Below are 26,849 nucleotides of genomic sequence, written 5' to 3' on the forward strand. Positions count from 1 at the left end.
CCTTTACGTCACTGGCAATTTTCAGCTGAGGGACACAGAATTGACAAGAAGCCTTTTGAGAAGGTGTGAGAGCACTGTATTGGCCCTGTGAGTCAGCCCCTGTCATTGTCTGTACTGCACACCCTCGCTTTGTCTCCGAGTGCAGGAGTGTTGTTGGACTGAATAAACATTTCACACTCTGTACTCTCAATGCAGGAGTGTTGCTGGACTGAATAAGCATTTCACACTCTGTACTCTCGATCAATGATGTGTCATCGCATTATGACAGCTTGTTTGTGTCAAACCAGTAAACAATCGAGTGATTAACGTACGTGCACCGGGAGGGCAAGGAAGAGCATTTAGTGACAGGAAGCAGAGAATAGTGGTTAATGGATGTTTTTTCAGATTGGAGGAAGGTTTGTCGTGGTGTTCCCCAGGGGTGGCAATGTTGTTGGGAGCCTTGCTCTTCCTGATCTATTTCATTGACCTAGACTGTGGTGTTCAGGGCACGATTTCAAAATTTGCAGACGATACGAAGATTGGCAACTGTGATGAGGATAGACTGGAACTTCAAAACATGTTGGTGGATTGGGCAGACAAGTGGCAGATGAGGTTCAATGCAGAGAATTCTGGCAGGATGAATATAGAGAGAGTCTAAAATAAAAGGAAAAACTCTAAAGGAGGTGCAGGAACAGAGGGACCTTGGTGTACATGTACATAAGCCATTGGAAATGGTAGGGCAAGGGAGGCATGGTGGCGCAGTGGTTGGCACTACCACCTCACGGCACCGAGGACCCGGGTTCGATCCCGGCCCCGACTCTGTGTCGAGTTTGCACATTCTCCCCGTGTCTGCATGGGTCTCACCCCCACAACCCAAAGATGTTCAGGGTAGGTGGATTGGCCACGTTAAATTGCCCCTTATTGGAAAAAAATGAATTGGGTACTTTAGATGATAAGAAAGAAAATGGCAGAGCATGTTGAGGGAGCAGTTAATAAAGTACATAGTATCTTAATATTTTTAATAGGGGCATTGAAGACCAGAGTGAGGAGATCAGATTGAACTTGCATAAGACCTCACCTGGAGACTATGTCCAGTTCTGGGTGCCATATTTGAGGACGAATGTGAAGGTATTGGAGAGAGTGCAGAGGAGACTCACGGGGATGATTGCTGGGATAAACAGCTGTAGCTATGAGGATGGATTGGAGAGGCCGTGACTGATTTCCTCGGAGAAAAGAAGAACGAGAGGAGATTTGATGGAGTTATTCAGGATCTTGAGGGGTATGGACAGGGTAAATAGTGAGACACTGCTCACACTCAAGAACTGGAGGGCCCAGATTCCAAATACTGGGCCAAAGGAGTAAAAGTGATGTGAGGAAACTTTGTTTCACCCGGGGGGGGGGGGGTCGGATTCTGCAACAAACTCCCTGAGAGGGTGCTGGAGGCAGGTTGGATCGAGGTGTTCAAAAGGGGATTATATTGATTTCTGAAAAGATTTGATTTGATTTATTATTGTCACATGTATTAGTACACAGTGAAAAGTATTGTTTCTTGCATGCTGTACAAACAAGGTGTACCGTACATAGGGAAGGAAGGAGAGACTGCAGAATATAATGTTACAGTTATAGCAAGGTGTAGAGAAAAGATCAACTTAATACCAGGTAGATCCACTCAAAAGTCTGATGGCAGTAGGGCTAAATCTGTAAGTAATTGAATTAGAACATTGTTAGAGAGTTTAAAAGAGTTGGAATTAAGTTTTAGAAGGGCAGCACAGTAGCATAGTGGTTAACACTGTGGCTTCACAGCGCCAGGGTCCCAGGTTCGATTCCCTGCTGGGTCACTGTTTGTGCCGGGTCCGCACATTCTCCCCGTGCCTGCGTGGGTTTCCTCCGGGTGCTCCGGTTTCCTCCCACAGTCCAGGTTAGGTGGATTGGCCAGGCTAAATTGCCCATTAGTGTCCAAAGAAGATTAGGAGGGGTTATTGGGTTACGGGGATAGGGTGGAAATGAGGGCTTAAGTGGGTTGGTACAGACTCGATGGGCCGAATGGCCTCCTTCTGTTCTGTATGTTCTAAAAAAAAAAGGAGAGTGAAAGATAGAGTTAGAGGATATGCTGGGGACAACTTGTAAGAAGTCGCCTCGCTCCAGCGCCTTCTTGAAATGAATGAAATGAAAATCGCTTATTGTCACAAGTAGGCTTCAAATGAAGTTACTGTGAAAAGCCCCTAGTCGCCACATTCCGGCACCTGTTCGGGGAGGCTGGTACGGGAATTGAACCGCGCTGCTGGCCTGCCTAGGTCTGCTTTAAAAGCCAGCGATTTAGCCCTGTGCTAAACCAGCCCCAGATTTCCTGAAACCATCTTGGAGAATCCAAAGGAGTGAATGGGCAAGCTTAGGGGATCAGACAGGAGAATGGGACAAGGTAGAATGCTCAATCAGCGAACCATTGCGGACTCGATAGGCCCTAATAGCCTCCTTCGGCACAGTAAAGATTCTGTGATTCTGGGTTGAAGATTGATACAGGGCTATGGTGGTGGGGGGGGACCAAGGTCGTTGGGGGGGGACAAGGTCATTGAATTTGTTTAGAATAGCTCCGGTACTCGGCACAGTCACCGCGGGTTGAATCGCCTCGTCCTTCTCTGTAATCTTCTCCGTTGTTTATGGTTTTCATTTCCCCGGCCCATCTCGCAGGTGTACAAGGGAGAGGACACGACATTCCAGATCTCAGGCCTGCAGACAAACACAGACTACCGCTTTCGGGTTTGCGCCTGCCGTCGTTGCCAAGACGTGTCGCAAGAGTTGACCGGACCCTTTAGCTCTTCCGCCATTTTCACACTACGAAGGAAGGAGTCCCCTCCCGCCAGTGAACTGCGAGGTGCAGAAATGGCCAAAATGAGGAGTGCGATGCCCAGCGACGAACAGTTTGCGGCCCTCATCCTCGCCGGGTTCGCCAGTTTATCCATTTTCATCGCCTTTGTTTTACAATATTTCATCATGAAGTAACAGAGGACGAAGAAAGCAACAAAAAAAAACATTACGCATATAATTCTTGAGGTATAAACTTAGCCAAATACTAGTGCCAGCAAAAAACCATTTAAATATTCCTGTTCAACTTCTATTAATCGTCTTTTATTTTTAAGTTTGGTTTAAAAAAAATTCCCCTTTTCCTTTTTCCTTTGGTTCAGGCCCCAGTTTGGGCGGCAGGGGTTTTAACCAAAACAGGGGGGGGGGGGGAAGGGGGGGGGGGAAGCGAAATGAAAGCCACAGTGGCTCCTTTCTGCACCTTTTCCGGAACTTACTTTGACACTTTCACCGCATGTCATTAGATGGCCGCTCATTAAAGCTGGGTTGTCAGCTGGGTGAGGGAGCTGTGAATGAGTTAAAGTATTCTCCCAGCTGATGGTTCAGTTGGAGGTTTTAGCTATATATATATATAAAAATATATATTTTTTAAAGAAATATTTACGCTGGGAGGGAGGGTAGGATGGAGAGGAGAGAGAACAAGCTTCAGATTGTCCGGAAGCATCTATTGGTCAGAAAGCTGGCAAATTGGGCTTGTTTATTTTACGTGGATGTGTTAGCGGGAAATACAATGAGCGCCAAATTTAGTTTAGCTGTAAAAGGGGGGGACGTTGCCCCCAATCAGTCCTGATGTTGGCACCTCAAATCTACCTGGCAATTTGGGTGCCTTATTGCTGTAATTATGCCAAGGCAGATCCCCTTTGCCAAGCTTGCGTTCACTGCCTTCATGTGGACGTCACAAGTGAGAGCTACAGCATAGCACCGTGGGTGCGGTTGTGAGAGGTGGGCCCGCGTGGAGAGAGAGGGGCCCTGAAGGACGAGGCTGCAGCCTCCGATCGACCACTGCGCACCCGGATTTATTTTTAAATGTGCCCCGGGCACCACCCGGGGAGCCTGATTCCCCACCCGCCCTCACCAACCCCCCGTCTCCACAACCACCACCTCCATCAGGCCAGCCGGTACTTGCTGGCATTGTATTTACCAGCCCCACTGTCCGTCATTTGCTTGCTGTGAAGGTGCCTTATTGCACTCATCCAATCAGAATTCTCTTCCACCGCTCTTTCCAAATGTTGCAGCTCAAACACTTGCTCCCTTCTCCATTTGTGCCTTTGGTCACCGCTCTGAGACACTGCCAAATTCAACACTGCCATTTAATAGGGAGCAGGCGTGGATTTACTTCCCAAATTTTTTAAACCCCCCCCCCCTTTTCATTTCGTCCTTTCCCACTTTTGAGCTGCCAGTGAGTTGCTTTAAAGCTCATCTCCCTCCCCTGGTGTAACGCTTACGCGCTGCAATCCACAACCTTTCCAGGTCAAGTCCCAGTTAGAAATGGATCAACTGGGACAGGTGCTACAATGGGCCTCAGTGCCTCTGGGGTTTCGGGAGGGGAGGGGACTATCAAGCAATGGGATGACGTGGGACAGGTGGAAGGGCTCCAGGTGCCAGTGGGCCATGGTCAAGTCAGGTTGCTCAGGGGCAATTTCGAATGACGGCAAAATGTGTCCGCCTGTGATTCCCCTTTGGGTTGAACAGCCGGCTGATAGGCAGCTGTCTAGACCCCTGCGTAAAGAATTCTTGCTTGGATGAATATACTGGAGATCTTCTATTGGTACTTCAACAAAGGTCAGCGGTGGGGACGGGGGGGACGGGGGGGGACGGGGGGAGCGGGGAAAACAAATACCTCAATTTCCTGTTTATGTTCTCATGTAACTGAGAATTGAAGGCTAAAATCTCCAATTATGTGATATTTAGACGCACCAAACCAAACCTGAGTTTTGGAAACAAAAACATTACTTTTACTTCTAGTTTTATGTAGAGTTGCATTGACTAATCTCAAACAAAATCTGCAAGGCCGGACATTTTAGAATCTGGTGGCCATTTTGGAAGGAGCGTTCACAGTGTGCGTGTGGTATGGTACGGAAAACAATCCCCGATTGGTACAGCAATGAGGTGCTGAATTAGGAAAACCTGTTTCTGGCCATATTGTGGTGAGTAGCTGCTTCAAATATTGTGTATCACCAACAAAAGCTGCTGCTCTAATAGTCCCACGCGAGACCAAACCAAAAAAAAAACTACTTTGTATTCTTATTGTTCAAAAAATGATCATTTGCACTTTATCTCATTTCTGCTCTGTCCACCGCATTGGCCCACTCACAGAGATGGCATGAGACCAGAGAAACGGAAAGGCTTCGGCCTGCTGGGGCGCACGTCACATCCAAAACCGGTGCCCAACCATTCCAGGGCGCGCAAACATCCGATCTCGTTATCGGCCACCGGCTGACTTGCCAGCAGAACAGGTGTCAAAATGAGGAACACTTCCACCGTTGACTCAAAATCCAATTCCTCAGTTCCTCCTCCCATTCGTTGCCAATGAAAGATGCTGAACTGTGCTCAGGATTTTACAGCAGAGAGGTTGGTCACCTGGCCTCGTCAAGCCTGCCCTGGTAGAAGAACATAAAATGGTGAAAATACCGAGTGGGTCAGGAAGCTTCACGTTTCCGATCAATGACCTTTCATCAGAACTCTCTGCCTCCTCCCATCATCCTTCATCTCACCCCATCGACATTTCCTTCTGTTCCTCTCCCAGCTTCCCCTTAACTGTGTCTACACTACTCACCTCAACCACTCTCTGTGGGAGTGAATCCCACACCCTCACCACTCTCTGTGGGAGTGAATCCCACACCCTCACCACTCTCTGGGTTAAGGCGATTCTCCTGAATTCCCCATTGAATTTAATAGGGACTTTCTTATATTTCTGACCCCTAGTTCCGGTCTCCCCCACGAGTGGAAATATCTTCTCGAGGTTGACCCGACCAAACCCTTTCATAATCTTAAAGATCTCGGTGTTGGTCACCCGAGAACGGGGACCTGTCCTGTTCAATCTTTCCTGGTGGGTTTAATGGGTGGAATTCTCTGGCCACCGGGATTCTCTTTTCCCGGAGGCGTGGGAAATCCCACTGACAAGCGGCGGAAAGAGAGAATGCCGCCACCAGCGAATGGCGCGGGCGGCCAGGGAATGCGCAGCCGGAGACCGGAGAATGCAGCCCACTCTCTCAGGTCTGGTCACGGACATGCAGGGATCAGGCAGGGGTAAGACAGGGTGCCAGTCAAGGTGCTGCCAAACTGCTGTTAGGTATGGAGTTCTTACATAGATGTAAATAGAATGCACGGCTCAGAAACAGGCCATCCAGCCCATCATGTCTGAATGAGCAACTCCCTTCGTAACTTCTCCCCGCAGCCCCTCACATTCTTCCTTTTCAGATAACAGCTTCATTCCCTTCTTGGATGCCTCGATTCAACCTGCCTCCATCTCACTCTGAGGCAGCTCCTCTTCCTTTCTCCCTCATGTGCTTATTTATCTCCTCCTTAACTGCTTGCCTGAAAATTCACCAAGCCAGGAGAATCCTGAGGGAAATTGTGATTTCAGAACATTTATATTTTTGTTTAGCTCAGTCTGGACGCTGCGTTAACAATGTGCAGTACTCAATACGGCTGCAGACAGGAAGGTGGACACATCTGACATTAACTAGCAGATACCTCCCATTCCCATTGTTAAAAGGCAAGAGGTGATGCGCTTCATTCCAGAGGAGGAGTGAATGAAGGAAGTGTGAAATCAATTGGAGGTTGATAATGGGGAGCAGCTGACAGAGCCTCTCACGAAGCCGTTACATCCAGACTAACGGCGCAGTCGGGCAGTAGCATATGCCGCGGTGTTCCCTTAGGGCAGACGTGACAGTCAGGTAGCACACAGCAAGATCCCGCGAATGGCAAGTGTGTTTTTGATGACATTTGATTGGAAGAACACCCTTGATGTCCAAAGGACATCATAGCAGTACAATTTATGGCCATTGAAGTGCAGTCACTAGGGAAATGGGCCGTCAATTCCTGCACAGTAAGATCCCACCAATCGATAATGACCAAATAATCTGTTTCTTTAGTGACGTTGATTGCCTGTTCAGTGCGGCAAGTTTAGGCCAGAGATTCTCCGACCTTTGTACTAGGGGCGTTTCACAGTAACTTCATTGAAGCCTACTTGTGACAATAAGCGATTATTATTAATATTAGTATGTTGGAGTGATGTCTGTGAAGAAGAGGAGGGCCGTGCATTCCTGGAGGGCCTCCCCCACTCCGGCCCCTGATTCCTATTCAAGTGGTTCCATTTTCTCCTCGGCGGGCCAGGCACTGCTCAACAATCAACTAGTTTGAACTGAGCAAGTCTCCCTCAGTTCAACTTTAAATCTTCTGCTGAGAACCATCCCAGATTCATACCCTGGAAATGGGTAAATGCTTGAACAAAGGAGAGGAGGGGGGAGAGTATAGGTCAGGCATTGACCTTTGACCTCTGACACCTGGGTTGAATCCATCTTGGATGCCCAGGTGGGAGGATTCCTCTCCTTACTGTTTGTAGGGACTGATGTGTGAAGGCTTTAGTGAGTCTCAACATATCACCTACAGAGTAGAGCTTCCCTAAACTCTGCCACTAATTCTCTCACTCAGAGAGGCCGCACGGAGGTCTTTGAGAGGGAATAAAGTAACATTTCTATAGTTAGTGTAAAGGGATCGCATGTCCAAAAGGATGTTTTCCTCATTTAACGGCACAACCTAATTGCAGGTGTTTTGTTGGTTGTTTTAATTGTGTTGGGAACCTTGATAGCATTTGTTATTGGCAAGGTTGTGAACTTTGCTGCAAATGTTTTATCCTTTCTTGAGTATTCTCAGAAGGTGGAATTTTAACCGCCCCAAAATGGAAGTGCAAGATGAGACGGACCTGCCGTCCCTGACTCAAACCTTGCAGGCCCCCTCCCACCTCTAAAACCCAGTCCTCCCACAGTCCGCCCTCCCCTGCTCACCTACTGATAGTCAAGACGTGAGAAACTACACAGAAGGAGGCCATTCAGTTCATCGTCCCTGCACTGGCCCCTTGAAAGAACCAACTAATTAATTGCATTGCGTAATGAAAGCCATTGGGGCATCAGGTATGCCAACGCAATACTATGTCACCAATCAGTGACGTGTTTTTTTTTGGCAGGGTCCAGTATTTGTCCACCAAAGCAAAGCCATCATTTAGCACACGTGCTAAGTGGGCTAGAACATAGAACATAGAACATTACAGCGCAGTACAGGCCCTTCTGCCCTCGATGTTGCGCCGACCTGTGAAACCACTCTAAAGCCCATCTACACTATTCCCTTATCGTCCATATGTCTATTCAATGACCATTTGAATGCCCTTAGTGTTGGCGAGTCCACTACTGTTGCAGGCAGGGCATTCCACGCCCTTACTGCTCTCTGAGTAAAGAACCTACCTCTGACATCTGTCTTATATCTATCTCCCCTCAATTTAAAGCTATGTCCCCTCGTGCTAGACATCACCATCCGAGGAAAAAGGCTCTCACTGTCCACCCTATCCAATCCTCTGATCATCTTGTATGCCTCAATTAAGTCACCTCTTAACCTTCTTCTCTCTAACGAAAACAGCCTCAAGTCCCTCAGCCTTTCTTCATAAGATCTTCCCTCCATACCAGGCAACATTCTGGTAAATCTCCTCTGCACCCTTTCCAATGTTTCCACATCCTTCCTATAATGCGGCGACCAGAATTGCACGCAATACTCCAAAGCTAAGTAAGCACAAGTGGGCGGCACGGTGGCACAGTGGTTAGCACTGCTGCCTCACAGCTCCAGGGACCCGGGTTCAATCCCGATCTCGGATGACTGTCTGTGTGGAGTTTGCACTTTCTCCCCGTGTGTGCGTGGGTTTCCTCCGGGTGCTCCGGTTTCCTCCCACAGTCCAAAGATGTGCGGGTTAGGTGGATTGGCCACCCTAAATTGCCCCTTCATGCCCACAGGTTAGGTGGGGTTACAGGGATAGGGTGGGAGATTGGGCCTATCTCGAGTGCTCTATTGGAGCAGGGGCCGGTGCAGACCCGATGGGCCGAATGGCCTCCTTCTGCACTGTAGGGATTCTTTAATCTCTGGTTCTCACTGTTCTTTCACCATCATCCTAAAAATTATTGGCCTTTTGAGTATTTCGCTGATGACCTTTGGAAAGTTCAGATTGGATCTTCCCTTTCAGGCAACACATTCCAGATCTTGTGTTTGAAATAAATGGTTCCCTCTGTACCTGTTGGTTCTTTTGCCAGTTTCCTTAAGCCTGCGGCCTCTGGTTATCATCCCTCCTGTCACTGCAAACAGCTTCTCCTTATTTACTGTACTGAAACCCTTCATGATTTTGTTATTAAATTTCCCCTCAATCCCTGTCCTCGGGAGGATAGTTTCCCCAGGCTCTCCAGAAAACTGAAGTCCCCCAACACTGGCTATCATTCTCAGAAATCTCCTCCCAAGGCCTGAAATGCAAAACTATTTTGCTGTCAAGGATTTGTTTATCGTCTCTTAAAAATTCCACGGTTTGAGCGAGCTGGAGATGAAGTGGCATGTTTGTCTGATGCGGCCAGAGAGCCAGAGACAGGCCGGGATGTCTTGCATCACACTGGATGTAAATAAGACCCAACGCAATGAGAGATGGGACCGGTGTCTGGTGCCACAGGGAATGTGGGCGGGGTTTGGTTTCTGCTCGTATCTCCGGCAACATTCCAGGGATATTTCACTTTTGGAAATTTAATCTGGAACAAGCAATCCTTTCTGTTTCTGGTACTTGCCTCACAGTTCAGCAAACATTCAGCAAACAACAACTCCCAAACCCCCTCAACTCTTGAGCATCTCACCTGGGCATTTCTACAAGCTCACCTACCAATTATTTATTTATTTATTTATAAATTTAGAGTACCAAATTCATTTTTTCCAATTAAGGGGCAATTTAGCGTGGCCAATCCACCTCACCTGCACATCTTTGGGTTGTGGGGGCGAAACCCACGCAAACACGGGGAGAATGTGCAAACTCCACACGGACAGTGACCCAGAGCCGGGATCGAACCTGTGACCTCGGCGGCGTGAGGCTGCAGTGCTAACCACTGCGCCACCGTGCTGCCCTTCACCCACCAATTATGTACCTTTCCACATCTGGAAGGATCTGGTTGGATCCTGTTAAATGCAGTCCAAGCATCTAGGTAAACCTTTTCAATTCAATCCCAAAGATCCAGTGCGATCGTGCGCAAAGATCCCAGGAGAAAAGATTTGTTGAGTGGCACGGTGATTAGCACTGCTGCCTCACAGCGTCAGGGACCCGGTTTCGATTCCGACCTCGGGTGACTGTCTGTGTGGAGTCTGCATGTTCTCCCCATGTCTGCGTGGGTTTCCTCCTGGTGCTCCGGTTTCCTCCCCCAGTCCAGGTTAGGTGGATTGGCCAGGCTAAATTGCCCATTAGTGTCCAAAGATGTGCACATTAAGTGAGGTTACGGGGATAGGGCAAGGGAGTGGACCTAGGTGGGGCACTCCTTAGGAGGGTCGGTGCAAATTCAATGGCCCGAATGGCCTCCTGCACTGTTGGGATTAAATGGATTTAATAATCCTGCACAATTCCTAAAACTGGGTTTTAAGGAAAGGACATTCATCCTTTGAGCTCCTTCCCGCAGAACTCTTAACCTGCCGTCCTTGTGGCTCCCTGCACAACCTTTCAGACATTAACTCAGTGCCAACACTTTTCACTTGCAGGCTGCTCCAGTCTGCACTCTCTGTTGATGCAGCTCACTTCCATTTCCAGGTTTCTGGACTCATTGAGAAGAAAGGCTTGAGCTTCCGTAATGTCTTTCACAACCTCAGCACTTTGCAAAGTATTTCAGGGCCAATTAAATGCTTTTGAGACGTAGGCACTGTTGTAATGTCAACTCTTTCAAAGTGGAATTAATTTCATCCTGCTCCCTGGCATCACACGCCGATTACGTTCTCAACCAGCATATCAGCTCGATTGATATCAGCCCGGCTGGATGTTGACATCTAGTCCTATTCTACTGCCAGTTCTGGAGCTCTGCCACTGCCTCTCCGGTCGACAGGAGCAGGCATAGACAGTAACGTCTGCTCTGCCATTCAATGTGATCATGGCTAATCTTTGGCCTCAACCCATTTTCCTGCTCACTCCCCATTTCCCTTAATTCCAAACAGGCGCAAAATATTTGATCAATGTGTCTTCCCTTTCCACATTCCCCTTGATAACTTATCCTGCCTCTGCTTCTAAGGAACTCTCTTATACACAACCAAAAGTTGTGTGTCCCAGACCGTAAACATATTGACCAATCAACATTCTCATCGCCCCTGATCCTGAAACGCTTGCCCCTTCTCTCAGTTCCCCAGCCAGACTAAACAATGCTACTGTGTCTACCGAGTCGCACCCCTTCAAGACCTTGCATGATTCAATGAGACACCCTCTCATTTGAAAATGAAAATGAAAAAAAATGAAAATCGCTTGTTGTCACAAGTAGGCTTCAATGAAGTTACCGTGAAAAGCCCCTAGTCGCCACATTCCGGCGCCTGTTCAGGGAGGCTGGTACGGGAATTGAACCGTGCTGTTGGCCTGCTTGGTCTGCTTTAAAAGCCAGCGATTTAGCCCAGTGTGCTAAACCAGCCCCTCTAAACTCCAAAGAATATAGATGCAATTTACTCAGCCTCTCACTATAGGACAACCTTATCATCCCATGGACCAATCTAGTGAACGTTCACTCTACCCCCTCCAGTGCAAGTATATCCTTCCTTCAATATGGAGACATGGGGCGGGATTCTCCGCAATCGGCGCGATGTCCGCCGACCGGCGCCAAAAACGGCACGAATCAGTCTGGCATCACGCTGCCCCAAAGGTGCGGAAGTCTCCGCATCTTGAGGGGCCGAGCCCTCACCTTGAGGGGGTAGGCCCGCGCCGGACTGATTTCCGCCCCACCAGCTGGCGGGAAAGGCCTTTGGTGCCCCGCCAGCTGGCGCGAAACTGACTTTGCCAGGCAGCGCATGCGCGGGAGCGTCAGCGGTCGCTCACGGCATCCCCGCGCATGCGCAGTGGAGGGTGTCTCTTCCGCCTCCGCCATAGTGGAGACCATGGCGAAGGCGGAAAGAAAAGAGTGCCCACACGGCACAGGCCCGCCCGCGGATCGGTGGGCCCCGATCGCGGGCCAGGCCACCGTGGGGGCACCCCCCGGGGCCAGATCGCCCCGCGCCCCCCCCCAGGACCCCGGAGCCCACCCGCGCCGCCTTGTCCCACCGGTAAGAGAGGTGGTTTGATTCTCGCCGGCGGGACAGGCATTCCAGCAGCGGGACTTCGGCCCATCCGACCAGAGAATTGCCGGGGGGGGTGGGGGGGGGGGGTGCGCCAACCGGCACGGCGCGATTCCCGCCCCCCGCCGAATATCCGGTGCCGGAGAATTCGGCAACCACCGAGGGCTGGATTCACGCCAGCCCCCGGCGATTCTCCGACCCGGCGGGGGGTCGGCGAATCCCGCCCCAAATGTGTACACAGTACTCCAAATGTGGTCTCACCAAAGCCGTGTAAAATCATAGCAAGACTTATTTATTATTCAACTCCCCTTGCAATAAAGGCCAAAATGTCATTTGCTTTTCACCTTAGCCAGCTCGCCCCTCCCATACCTAAGTAATTGACTTTGTTTAAGTTTAAGATTCTTTTTTGTGATTGCAGTATGTCATTTTCAAACTTAATGTGGAATTCAATTGTATTATGATCACTATTTCCCAGTGGATCTTTTACTATGACATTACGAATTAATAATAATAACTTATTGTCACAAGTGGGCTTCAATGAAGTTACTGGGAAAAGCCCCTAGTCGCCACATTCCAGCGCCTGTTTGGGGAGGCTGGTACGGGAATTGAACCCGCGCTGCTGGCTGTGTTCTGCATTACAAACCTGCTCTTTAGCCCAGTGTGCTAAACCAGCCCCATGCTATTGAGCAATACTTCTAAAATAGATGTGCCCCTAGTTGGTACCAAAACATGTTGCTCCAGGAAACTGTCACAAAAGTGGTCCAGTCCAAGTGAAGATTAAAGTCCCCCACACTTGCCTTTCTTATAAACCCCAATTATTGCTTGATTAGCAGACCCCTGCGGGCCTGACCTTTCCTTGATCCTCGCAGCCCAGTTTACCTGTATTGCCATCGGGACCTATGACCTATCTGCCTCTCGGCCCTTGCAACTTTGGAACTCTCAGAGAATGTTACCCTTTGACCTTAAATCTCCCGTGCTCTGGAGGAATGGGAAAAGGATGCTCATTGGTTCAAAAATAAACCAAAGGAAGCTCTCTTATTTGTCTTAATTCACCTCATGAGTGTGAAGTCTGTTCTCATTCTCCCCAGGAGATCGAAAGAGCACAGGTCGAGATCAAACACGAAAAGAGTCATCGAGTCATCACAACACATGAACTTGTTGGATGAATGGTCCCCTTCTGTGCCATCATCTTGGTCCACTGCAGTCCATGGGGTGAAGGCGCTGTTGGGGAGGGAGTTCCAGGATTCTGACCCAGTGATAGTGAAGGAACGGCATCCAAGTCGGGACTTGGAGAGGACCATGAAAGCAGTGGTGTTCCAGTGCACCTGCTTTCCATTGACTCAGACTTTGCAATAGTAGAACTTGCCTTCATTGCTCCTTTGAAACCGAGAGCAACGTCTGGAATCAACACCTGCACAGCTAGACACCGAGATCCAGAAGTTGCTGTCAGTGATTCTGAATAGGGTTGGCCATTGATGCCCCCATCGGCAGCAATGAATTAGAAATGACTGAGCTGATAGAGATGTGCCCTTCTACATTGCTCGTCTCTCTATAAAAAGTGTTGGAAGTTACATCTTGTTGGATGATGTGTCACTGGTTTTTAATTACTGCTGAACACCCCCATTGGCCCTGAAAAACTAATTTTAGATTTGCGGAATGCCAAACTTCACCTTTTTGATTTAAAGAATCACATTTTTTAAATGATTTTTTAAAAGTTTATTTATGACATTTCAGCTTCTACCTTAACCCCTTGTGTATGTCCCTTATCGCTTATTTCACTCCGTGAAGTTTTACTTTAATTCTTTGAGATTACGATTGTCTACCCTGCTTGATGACATCACTGCTGTTGGCCACCGAGAGATCCCTTTGACCTGACGTTAGATGCAAAACTGACGTCAGGTGAAGGGCAATCCAGGCCAAAGGGATCACTAGATCTCTTATGGGCAGCACGGTAGCATTGTGGATAGCACAAATGCTTCACAGCTCCAGGGTCCCAGGTTCGATTCCGGCTTGGGTCACTGTCTGTGCGGAGTCTGCAAATCCTCCCCGTGTGTGCGTGGGTTTCCTCCGGGTGCTCCGGTTTCCTCCCACAGTCCAAAGATGTGCGGGTTAGGTGGATTGGCCATGCTAAATTGTCCATAGTGTCCAAAATTGCCTTTAGTGTAGGGTTGGGTTATGGGGATAGGGTGGAGGTATGGACCTTGGGTAGGGTGCTCTTTCCAAGAGCTGGTGCAGACTCGATGGGCCGAATGGCCTCCTTCTGCACTGTAAATTCTATGATTCTATGATTCTATGATCCTTGTTGGGTGAACAGCGAGTACCTGCAAAATCAGAGCCTTAAAAACCTGCAGAACAGGAGGTCATTTTAGTCCTTCATACAACTGTTAGCTCTTTGAAAGAGCGTTTGTGCTTAGTGCCAGAACTCCGTTTAGCTCAGTTTGCTGGACGGCTGGTTGGTGATGCAGAGCCAGGCCCGCTGTGTGGGTCCAATCCCTGTACCAGCTGAGGTTATCCATTAAGGCCCCGCCTTCTCAACCTTGCCCCTCGCCTGAGGTGTGGTGATCCTCAGGGTAAACCACCACCAGTCAGCTCTCCCCCCCCCCCCCCCCCCCCCCCCCCTCCAAGGGGAAAGCAGCCTATGGTCATCTGGGATTATGGCGACTACTTTAATCTCTGCCTATTTTCAAGCAAATGATTTATCGCGTTGAGCCGGTGGCGGGGCAGGGGGCAGATGATTCTCCGTTCCTTCACGCTGGCGGGATGCTCTGTTCCCGCTGACGTCACTGAGACTTGACTGAGCATCGAATTCTTCGTCTTCGCTGGCGGGGGGGGGGGGGGGGGGGCAACGCGGACTCACAACAGAGATTCCCGCCCTTTGTGTCCATCCAGTTTTTATTTCCTTCCCTGCCTCTGCGTTGTGCCTCCGTGTCAGCGCAGAGTGTTGGTTCCTGAATCACTCACCGGGAACTTCCTCGGGTGTTGTTCCTTTTCCAACTGTGTCAATGCGTGGCAGAATCTCGGCAATTTTCAGCAGTGGAGAGGGCTGAAGTTGAAGTCCCGAGGAGGGGAGGGGTTGGGGTATTTGTTGGGGGAGCTGGGCAGGGGAGGCGGTGTTGAGAGTGCACCAGTTAACCTTCCTCACAAAGTGTCAAGGGTTGGGGAGGGAGGGATTGGTATTACTGACATTAAAATGTGAGCGGCATGGACAAGTTGGGCTGAATGGGTCTGTTTTCATGCTGTAAACCTCTGTGACTCTCTGACTCTATGGCTGGCAAACTAATTCAGAAAGATCCTACCTATGATTCCAGCAGGCGATTCTGCTGACAGTGAATGTCTTAAATCTCCGTGGGCTCTATCCAGGATGCCCAATCCCACCATCTCTCCCATGGCAGCATCTAGCTGAAGATCCCCTATCGTGGCATCTCCCACCCTCCCCAGCCACCCCATTCACATTGTTGGGTTACCCCAGCTGTACATAACCACATCTAGCCCGAATTTTCCCTCCAGTTGCTTCTCCCTGGTCCAACTCCTTGCCAGTCTGTCATTCCAATTTCACACCTAGACTTCATGGACATTGAGACGCACCGATGTGGCCGGTAAGTGTAGTGTGGATCAGCACCTTCAGGAGATATGGCAAAATAGACAAACCTTTAGAAAGTTCCTAGCTGAACAGAAAACAGGTGAGTAGATGGAAGTTAAGAAGACTTGGCAACACGAATTACCTTCAACACTACACACATGCACAAGATTCTCATTCCATTTGCCACTCGCTAATGTCCAGAATCCTTGGGTTCCGTGAGAAATAGGTTCCCATACCAGCCTCCCCGAACAGGTGCCGGAATGTGGCGACTAGGGGCTTTTCACAGTAACTTCATTTGAAGCCTACTTGTGACAATAAGCGATTTTCAGTTCATTTCAGTTTCAGTTTTTTCAGAAATCCGCATCGTGAGCAACCTTGAACTTAGGCTTGAGTCGGCTGGTAGTAATGGGAGAGGTGAGGAACAAGGGCTTGTTGTCCTCGGCCAAAGGCAAACTGGTGAACATCAACACAAAGGGAGATAATCTTCCCCCTCGGGCACATTTCCAAACAACCTTTTCGAGTTGGAACCCCCCCCCCCCAAAAAAGGGGCGAACGCAGTTGGAAGGAGAATTCCTGAAGCCGGTCTGAGCCATCGTATTCTGTGAGACCCATTTCCCCCTCCACATCCCCCTTTCTCCCTCGCCTGACCCACGGGAATGGGAATTCCAGCATTTAAATCATCATTTCTTATTTATACTTCTTGTTGCATTCAGTACTTTAAAGAAAAGCCAATTACAGTGCAATCCTATTATTTATTATAAGTATGCGTATGTACTCATTTTATTTGTTCCCTGGGTAGCATGCTTTGTTTATTTTTGAATGCCCATTCTGAATTGTTCCTATTTTAGAACTTTTTTTCCTGTAGCTGTCTCGAGTTTTTTGTAACACTTTTTGTCTCAAATGAGTGTGCACGTATTCTTGTGTGTGTACTGTCCACGAAAAACACCATTTGTGAATGAAATGTTTACACATAGCCAGACTAGTAACCATATCTTGTCTTTCTTTGAGGGGTAGTGGGGCAGGGGGTGGGTGGAAGGTAGGGGGTTGGGGGTGGGGGGGGGTGCATTTAACCTCTTCAAACTGCTAAAGGTCATTAATGTGTTAAAGTATCTGAAATATCCATGGGTCCCAGCCACAGTGACTTGGGAGGGTGGGTGTATGGACCCCGGTTTTCTTGACATGAGTTGCATCTCCTTACCAATGGCCTGCATTTCCCCAATAACCCCATCCCCCTAATCTTTAGAGGTGTATGTGCCCCTCAGGTTATCAGTTAATGTAGCAATATTAGCATTGATTTATAGTTAATTCTCGCTGGGTTATTTTTATTATTATTGTTGAATGCTGAACTTGACAAAGCAATTGGAGCAGATAGTTACATTTGAGCATTTTGAATTAAAGATTATCTTCTGTTGCCAAAGCTTCAAGATTCTCTACTTTAACCGTTTTTTAAATTTAAATTGTTATGTGTGTTATGTGACACTTGCTTTTAATTTTTTTCTCTCTTTGAGGTCTCTCATATACGTGTCATTTATATTTTTTAATTGAAATTAGTACATCCTTCTTAAAGAAAATTATTAGGCGGCAATAAGACCAAATCTGTTTTGGTTTTTAAAAGTCAAATACTGTTGTGTCTGTGCTGTTTGAATTGTACTAATGTTCGCTTCGCCCAGATACCACAGATCAGCACGCAGGTCTGTCTCAGTGTCAATCTTGGCCATACCCAAACTGATTTGACACTTGAAATTACACTGCGGGACGCCAATCTTTGAGAAATTAATGCACGCGTCTGTTAAAATGGCGGACAGAAAGCTTTCAGACTGATGTTTTATTTCCCTCCCCCCCCCCCCCCCCCCCCCCCCTCCTCCTTCAAATTAAGAATTTGTCCTTGGAATGTTGTCAGGGCCTCGCTAATTGCCCAGCCGGTATCGAAGCCCTGGCCACCTGGTATCACACAGCACAGTTACCAAACCTGCGTCCTCCAGCCACCCTGCCCCTCTTGTATACTCCCCATTATCGAGTCGCGTCGCTGCTGTGAGACTCAAACACTTTGCCCTCCGGCGATGCAGGTCCTCGATAATGAATCTGAGGTCCGAAAGAAATGAAATGAAATGCCTCTCTTTTTACCTCAAGAGTTGAACGTACATTCCAAGCTTTTCATTAAAAAGATAAATAAAAAAAGAATGAAAATCATAAGCGTTTGTTGTATTGTAAATTTTAGATTATTTCATAAGCATTATATAAAACTGTCATATCAATTTTAATGTATAGATTTTGCAAATACTACCCTATGTATGTAAGACTAAACCTTATCTGTAGCGTATATATGTAATATATTTATGCCCAAATAAATGTTTTAATTCTTTCTGGTAGCAGAGATTGCTTTGTGTGATTGCATTTAACTTCGCTTTCCACCCTCCAGAGTCAAGCTTTATAGCTCATGAGCAATTAACCAGTGAACCTTTGATTTCTGTCCCCGGCCTCATAACCCCTGACCTCATAACCCCTGACATCTTAAATCTGCAAAATCCATAATCCACAGCCTCAGACCTTGAAGTTAGTTCAATCTGAGTTATTGAACCAGCAGCACAGTTAGCACAGTTCTCTATGAGTTCGACTCTCTGCTAACCTAAGTGTGGTTACTCTGTCTGACTGAACCAGACTAGCTCTTAGCCACGTGCTGGGGGTGTGATACTGTACATACACCCTGACTCACTCTGTAGATGTTCATCAGTGGAAAGAGGCGGAGTGTGAGTACCTCGTGCCTTTTATAGTGAGATACCACCCCTGAGTGTCCTGCCTGCTCATTGGTCATGTCCTGTTCTCTGTGTTCATTAGCTGCCTGTCTGTATATCATTACCTGCATGGCTGCATATCATGACACATCCCTCACCGCATACCCCTCCCCTCCCGGCACACGATAGTTAAACTGCATGTGGCTCGCACAGAAAGACACCCAGCTGGAACGAGAAGGCACACCCTCCGTTCCTCCAAAGACAAAGCTGCACTCTTCGTTGGCCATCCAACCACCATCTTAAACATTTACACGTCCACCCTCTCCGCCACCCTTGTACTTGGTGGTCTAGCCATTGGATGAACTTTGGTAACTCGGCAAGCCTTGTAGGACAGCATCTTCCAAAGCCGCAACCTCCGCCACCTAGAGGACAAAGGCAGCAGGCACTTGGGGACGCCACCTGGAGGTTCCCCTCACGGACTCTCCTGACTTGGAAATGTATCGAAATCAAAGTCCCGGAACTTCCTTCCGGACAATACTGTGGGTGTACCTTCACCACAAGGACTGCAGGGGTCCAAGAAGACAGCTCACCACCATCTTCTTGAGGGCACTCCGGGATAGGAAACGGTGACATCCACATCGTCAGGGTGATATATATATATATTTTTTAAAATATATTTTATTAAAGTTTTTCGATTTTTACAACTTCGTAACAGTATATACATTGATTGTTTTTAAAATAATATATTAACTAACGGCAAGTGCCAACACAAATAAAAAACAAAAAGAAATAGTAACATTGAAAAGATAAACATGAACAACAATTATGTAACAACACACAAAAAAAAACCCCAAAGACCCGAATGCACCCTCCCACCCCCCCTCCCCCCTGGGTTGCTGCTGTTGTCTTTCCTATTTTCCCTTATCGTTCTGCGAGATAGTCGAGGAACGGTTGCCACCGCCTGGTGAACCCCTGAGCCGAACCTCTTAGTGCGTACTTTATCCGCTCCAATTTTATGAAACCTGCCATGTCGTTTATCCAGGCCTCCACACCCGGGGGCTTAGCTTCCTTCCATATAAGTAGAATCCTTCGCCGGGCTACTAGGGACGCAAAGGCCAAAACATCGGCCTCTCTCGCCTCCTGCACTCCCGGCTCATCTGCAACCCCGAATATAGCCAACCTCCAGCTTGGTTCGACCCGGACCCCCACCACCTTTGAAATCACTTTTGCCGCACCCACCCAGAACCCGTGTAATACCGGACATGACCAAAACATGTGGGTGTGGTTCGCAGGGCTTCCCGCGCACCTCCCGCACCTATCCTCCACCCCAAAAAAACCTGCTCAATCTTGCTCCCGTCATATGCGCCCTGTGTAGTACCTTGAATTGGATCAGGCTGAGCCTGGCACACGAGGACGAGGAATTTACCCTACTTAGCGCATCTGCCCACAGCCCCTCCTCAATCTCTTCCCCCAGCTCCTCCTCCCATTTTCCTTTCAGTTCCTCTATCATCGTCTCCCCCTCGTCTCTCATTTCCCTGTATATATCGGACACCTTACCGTCACCCACCCATGCCCCCGAAATCACTCTGTCCTGGATCCCTTGCGCCGGGAGCTGCGGAAATTCCCTTATCTGTTGCCTCACAAATGCCCTCACTTGCATATAACGAAATGCATTCCCAGGTGGCAACCCGTATTTTTCTGTTAGTGATCCCAGACGCGCGAACGTCCCGTCCAAGAACAAGTCCTTCAGTTTCGCAATTCCTGCTCGCTGCCAAGATTGAAATCCCCCGTCTATCCTTCCCGGGACGAACCTGTGGTTGTTCCTTATCGGGGACCACACTGAGGCTCCCGTCACTCCCCTATGTCGTCTCCACTGCCCCCAAATCTTCAGAGTCGCCACCACCACTGGGTTTGTGGTGTACCTTTTCGGGGAGAACGGCAGCGGCGCCGTTGCCAGTGCTTTTAAGCTAGTTCCCCTACAGGACGCCATCTCCAGCCTTTTCCACGCCGCTCCTTCTTCTTCCCTCATCCACTTACATATCACAGACACATTAGCGGCCCAATAATAATCACTCAGACTCGGCAGTGCCAATCCCCCTCTATCTCTACTGCGCTGCAGGAACCCCCTTTTTACCCTTGGGGTCTTTCCGGCCCACACAAAGCTCATGATGCTCCTGTCCACCTTCTTAAAAAAGGTCTTTGTAATCAGTATGGGGAGGCACTGAAACACAAAAAGAAACCTCGGGAGGACCACCATTTTAACCGCCTGCACCCTGCCCGCCAATGACAGGGGCACCATATCCCACCTCTTAAAGTCCTCCTCCATCTGCACTACCAGTCGCGTCAAGTTAAGCTTACGCAAGGTTCCCCAGTCCCTGGCCACCTGGATCCCTAAATACCGGAAATCTCTTGTTACCCTCCTCAGCGGCAGCTCGTCTATTCCCCTGCCCTGTTCCCCGGGGTGCATCACAAACAGTTCACTCTTCCCCATATTCAGTTTGTATCCCGAAAACTCTCCAAACTCCCTGAGTGTCTGCATTATCTCAGGCATCCCTTCCACTGGGTCCGCGACATATAACAGCAGATCATCCGCGTATAAAGACACCCGATGTTCTTCTCCTCCTCTAAGTACCCCTCTCCACTTCCTGGAGCCCCTCAGCTCTATGGCCACTGGCTCAATTGCCAACGCAAACAGTAACGGGGAAAGGGGGCACCCCTGTCTTGTGCCCCTATATAGTCGGATGTAGTCGGATCGTTGACTGTTCGTAATCACACTTGCCACCGGGGCCCCGTATAGGAGCCGAACCCATCTAATGAACCCCTCTCCAAATCCAAATCTCTTCAGTACCACCCACAGATAGTCCCACTCCACTCTATCAAATGCCTTCTCTGCATCCATAGCCACCACTATCTCCGCCTCCCCCTCCAGTGGGGGCATCATCATCACCCCTAACAGCCTCCGTATATTGGTATTCAATTGCCTCCCTTTGACAAATCCTGTTTGGTCACCATGCACCACCCCAGGGACACAGTCCTCTATCCTTGTCGCCATCACTTTGGCCAATAACTTGGCATCTACGTTCAGGAGGGAGTACATCGTCGGGGGTAGTGTCCCCCTTTCCTTAGCCTCATTGAAGGTTCTCGTCAGGAGTGGGGCCAGCAGGTCCACCTATTTCCTATAAAATTCCACCGGGAACCCATCTGGTCCCGGGGCCTTCCCTGCCTGCATGCTCCCGATTCCTTTTACCACCTCCTCTACCTCAATCTGCGCTCCCAGTCCTGTCCTCTCCTGCTCCTCAACCTTCGGGAACTCCAACTGGTCTAGGAAATACATCATTCCCTCTTTCCCTTCCGGGGGTTGGGCCTTATACAGCCTGTCGTAGAATACCTTAAATACCCCGTTCACCCTCTCCGCTCTCTGTTCCATCCTTCCCTCCTCATCTCTAACTCCTCCGATCGCTCTCGCCGCCTCCCTCTTCCTAAGTTGTTGGGCCAGCAGTCGGCTCGCCTTCTCTCCGTATTCATACTGTACTCCCTGTGCCTTCCTCCACTGCGTCTCCGCCTTACCCGTGGTCAGCAAGTCAAAGTCCGTGTGAAGTCTCCGTCTTTCCCTGTATAGCCCTTCGTCTGGAGCCTCCGCATATTGCCTATCCACCCTCAACATCTCCCCAATCAGTCTCTCCCTTTCTTTACCCTCTTGTTTCCCCTTATGGGCCCTTATGGAGATCAGCTCCCCTCTCACCACCGCCTTCAGCGCCTCCCATATTACTCCCACCTGGACCTCTCCATCATCATTAACCTCTAGGTATCTTTCAATACATCCCCTCACCCTTCCGCATACCCCCTCGTCCGCCAACAGTCCCATGTCCAATCTCCAAAGTGGGCGTTGCTCCATTTCCTCACCTAGTTCCAGATCTACCCAATGTGGGGCATGATCTGAAATGGCTATAGCCGAGTACTCCGCAGCCTGCCACCTTCGGGATCAGCGCCCTTCCCAGGACAAAGAAATCTATCTGGGAGTACACTCTATGGACGTGGGAGAAGAAGGAAAACTCTTTACTCCTCGGTCTAGTAAATCTCCAGGGATTACGCCCCAACATACGCTTCATAAAGTTCGCATCATCCCAGTTCGGGGCATATACGTTCACCAGCACCACCGCCTCACCTTGCAGTCTGCCACTCACCATCACGTATCTACCCCCACTGTCCGCCACTATGGTCTTCGCCTCAAACGATACCCTTTTCCCCACCAGTATTGCCACCCCTCTATTTTTTGCATCCAAGCCCGAGTGGAATACCTGTCCCACCCATCCTTTTCTTAATCTGACCTGATCCGCCAGTTTCAGGTGCGTCTCCTGAAGCATGACCACGTCTGCCTTTAGCTTCTTTAGGTGCGCAAGTACCCTTGCCCTCTTAATCGGCCCATTCAACCCTCTCACGTTCCACGTGATCAACCGGGTTGGGGGGGCTCTTTACCCCCCCCCCCTCGTCGACTAGCCATCCCCTTTTTTTAAACCAGCTCCTCACCCGGTTCCCACGCAACCGCTTGTCCCCCAGACGGCACCCTCCCGTCCCGACCATCTCATCTCGTAACAGCTCCCCCTTCCCCTTAGCAGCAGCAGCAACCCAGTTAATCACCCCCCCCCCCGCTAGATCCCGCTCTAGCTTGATTGCACCCCCCCATATTGCTTCCCGGAGTCAGCAAACTCTGGCTGACCTCGGCTTCCCCCGTTTATCCTTAGCCTCCCTGCGTGTGAGGCCCCCTCGTTCCTACGCCCCCTTTTCCCGCCACAGTTTCCATAGCGCGGGAACAGAGCCCGCGCTTCTCTCTCGGCCCCGCCCCTAATGGCGCAGCTCCCTCTCTCCTTCCCCATCCCCTTCCCCCACCGGCGCCCACATTTCTTCGTGTCCCCCCCCCTTCGAGGGGAAAAAATTCCCCCATCTGATTTACAATTTCTTGCCACCACCTCGCTACTTCATTCCAAACATCCTTTCCCAAATCTAGTCCCACGTCTCCTCTTGAATGAATGTCCACACCTCCTCTGCCGTCTCGAAGTAGTGGTGTTTGCCCTGGTGTGTAACCCACAGTCTTGCCGGCTGCAACATTCCGAATTTCACTTTCTTCCTGTGGAGCACCGCCTTGGCCCGATTGAAACTCGCCCCCGTTCTCGCCACCTCCGCACTCCAATATTGGTAGGCGCGGATCACCGCGTTCTCCCATCTGCTGCTCCGTGTCGTCTTAGCCCATCTCAGGACCATCTCCCTGTCCTTGTAGCGGTGGAATCTCACCACTATTGCTCGCGGTATTTCCCCTGCCTTTGGTCTTCTCACGAGGACCCGGTACGCTCCCTCCACTTCCAGGGGGCCCGTCGGGGCCACAGCTCCCATTAAGGTATGGAGCATCACACTCACGTACGCCCCAACGTCCGCTCCCTCTGCCCCTTCGGGAAGACCCAAAATCCTTAAGTTCTTCCTCCTCGAGCTATTTTCCAGGGCCAGGGCTTCCAATCTCTCCATACACCTCTTGTGTAGCGCCTCGTGCGTCTCCGTCTTCACCACCAAGCCTTGTATCTCGTCCTCATTTTCGGCAGCTTTTGCCTTCACTCCACGGAGCTCCATCTCTTGGGTCTTCTGCGCCTCCGTCAGCCCCTCAATCGCCTGCAGCATCGGCGCCGGCACCTCCTTCTTGAGCTCCTCCACACATCGCCGGAGGAACTCCTGCTGTTCCAGGCCCCATACCAACTGGGCTCCCTCAGCCGCCATCTTGCTTCTCCCTTCCCTTCTCTGCCGCTGCTCCAGAGGATCCTCCGCAATCTGGCCACTACTATCACTTCTTTTCATCCACACCCGGGGGGACTCCTTCCTATGTCGCCTCACACTGGGTTTAGCCTTTGAAAATTTCCGTTGGGGCTCCCGATAAGAGCCCAAAAGTCCGTTGAAACGGGAGGTGCCGAAACGTGCGACTTAGCTGGTCATCGCCGCACCCGGAAGTCGTCAGGGTGATATTTTTTAAAGGAGAAGTTTGCACAATTTTACTGTGTGTAGGAAGAAAAGCATTTCTAAATTTCTGATATGATATAAAATTATATAATATATGGGGATAGTATGTGTAAAAGGCAAGGGGTGAGATTCTCCGGCCTGCCGTTTTCGGGATTCTCCATCCCGGCAGCCGGCCAATGGGGTTACTCATTGTGGGCACCCCCGTGCCGTCGGGAAATCCGTGGGCGTGAGTGCGCTGCTGGCGAAGGGCAGGATCCCGCCGACGGAGAATTCAGCCCAAGGTGCCTATCGGCCAATATGGTGTTAAATGGCGGAGCAGGCTCGATGGGCTGAATGGCCTCCTTTGTTCCTGTTCAGTGATCCATCCTTAAATAATATTCAGAGTTAAATCAGTAAGAAGCCTTACACCACCAGGTTAAAGTTCAACAGGTTTCTTTCGAATCACTCGCTTTCGGAGCTCAGCTCCTTCCTCAGGAGTTAAATCAACGGACACAAGGATGAGCTTGGCGCAGCAGATTAGGGGCTGTTATTTCACCCCAACACTGAGGCCTGGATTTCCACTCCCGAAACCGGCCATTTCCCGTCTCTGCCGACTCGACCCGGGAGAAAGTGTTCATTCCGGAGTGTCAGCGTTCCTTAGGAGGTGGGGGCCACGCGCCCTCGGAATGAGCCAGGAGGGTGGTGCTTGCGAAGGCAGTCGAGGCGGAAGGTCTGTCTCGGTGGAGTAACACTATGTCCAGCATCAAAACAAACAAAGAACTGGAGCCCTCACTGCCCAAGCCCCAAACATGCCACCTCACGCTGCCTCCATGCCAACCCATGTACCACCCAGACCCCATTGCAATTTATAGCCCCTTGCCAAATTGTGTTAACTGATGCTACCCATGCCCCTCACCCAGGTCACTTTGTTACTTTTGAGAGTTGTTTTTGACAGTTTCAAAACGTTTCTACGCTGATTATGCACATCCATGCTGACTCCCTCACTGGGGCTCACAGGATTCGGAAGTGTTTACAGAGAATTTACAGTGCAGAAGGAGGCCATTCGACCCATCGACTCTGCACCAGCCCTTGGAAAGAGCACCCTACTCAAGCCCACATCTCTACCCTATCCCTGCAACCCAGTAACCCCACCCAACCATTTCGGACACTAAGGGCAATTTTGGCGTGGCCAATCCACCTAAGCTGCACACCTTTGGACCGTGGGAGGAAACCGGAGCACCCGGAGGAAACCCACGCAGACACGGGGAGAACGTGCAGACTCCTCACAGACAGTGACCCAGCGGGGAATCGAACCCGGGTCCCTGGCACTGTGAAGCAACAGTGCTAATGACTGTGCTATCATTCCACCACAGCTGAAATTTAATTCCATATTATGGGGGCCACACTTTATCATAGAATTTACAGCGCAGAAGGAGGCCATTCGGCCCATCGCGTCTGCACCGGCTCTTGGAAAGAGCACCCTACCCAAGGTCAACACCTCCACCCTATTCCCATAACCCAGTAACCCCACCCAACACTAAGGGCAATTTTGGACACTAAGGGCAATTTATCATGGCCAATCCACCTAACCTGCACATCTTTGGAGTGTGGGAGGAAACCGGAGCACCCGGAGGAAACCCACGCACACACGGGGAGGATGTGCAGACTCCGCACAGACAGTGACCCAAGCCGGAATCGAACCTGGGACCCTGGAGCTGTGAAGCAATTGTGCTAACCACAATGCTACCGTGCTGCCCCGGATATGAAGGATATGAAGGATTTCGGGAGGGAGTAGAAAGGATTCATGAGGACGTTCCAGGGTTTTCAGTTATGAGGATAAATTGAAGAAGTTGGGCCACTGGAGGGGAGGTTTGATCGAGATATTCAGCATCATGAGGGGTCTGGACAGAGGAGATTGGGTGAAGAATCGAGAACCAGAGGATACAGTTTTAAAATGATTCGCAAAAGCACCACATGCAACACGAGGAAGACCATTTTCACGCAGCGAATGGTTAGGATCTGGAACGCACTGTCTGAGAGTGTGGTGGAGGCAGAGTCACATGGTGCGTGGTTAAGATCTGGAATGTACGATCCACAGCCCGTTCCGCAGAGCCGGCTCCGCCCGCAGATAGTCAGTCCCAGCCGCCCTGGCCACAGACTGAACCCCCATCGGACCCTCACACTGACATCCCCTCCCCAGGACCCACAGACTGACCTCTCTCCCCAGGACCCACAGACTGACCTCTTTCCCCCCCCCCCCCCCTTCCCCCCCCCCCCGGTTCCACAGACTGACCTCTCTTCCCCCCCCCCCCCCCCCCCCCCGGTCCCACAGACTGACCTCTCTCCCCCCCTCTTCCGTCCCACAGACTGACCTCTTCCCCCACCCCCCCGGTCCAAAAAAAAAAAAATGA

The 26,849-nt window shown here is 50.0% G+C and overlaps 1 protein-coding gene across 1 annotated transcript in view; it reads left to right on the top strand.

The window, feature by feature from the left end:
• LOC140389518 (fibronectin type III domain-containing protein 3B-like) overlaps positions 1–3,092 on the top strand; it is a 404,055-nt gene extending 400,963 nt beyond the window's left edge. Inside the window, 1 exon segment of the mRNA XM_072473693.1 lies at positions 2,668–3,092. Within this exon segment, the coding sequence (XP_072329794.1) occupies positions 2,668–2,979 (312 nt within the window). The 3' untranslated portion in view covers positions 2,980–3,092.
• The last annotated feature ends 23,757 nt before the right edge of the window (positions 3,093–26,849 follow it).

The sequence above is a fragment of the Scyliorhinus torazame genome, chromosome 14 (genome assembly GCF_047496885.1).
Source record: "Scyliorhinus torazame isolate Kashiwa2021f chromosome 14, sScyTor2.1, whole genome shotgun sequence".
Taxonomy (NCBI): Eukaryota; Metazoa; Chordata; class Chondrichthyes; order Carcharhiniformes; family Scyliorhinidae; genus Scyliorhinus; species Scyliorhinus torazame.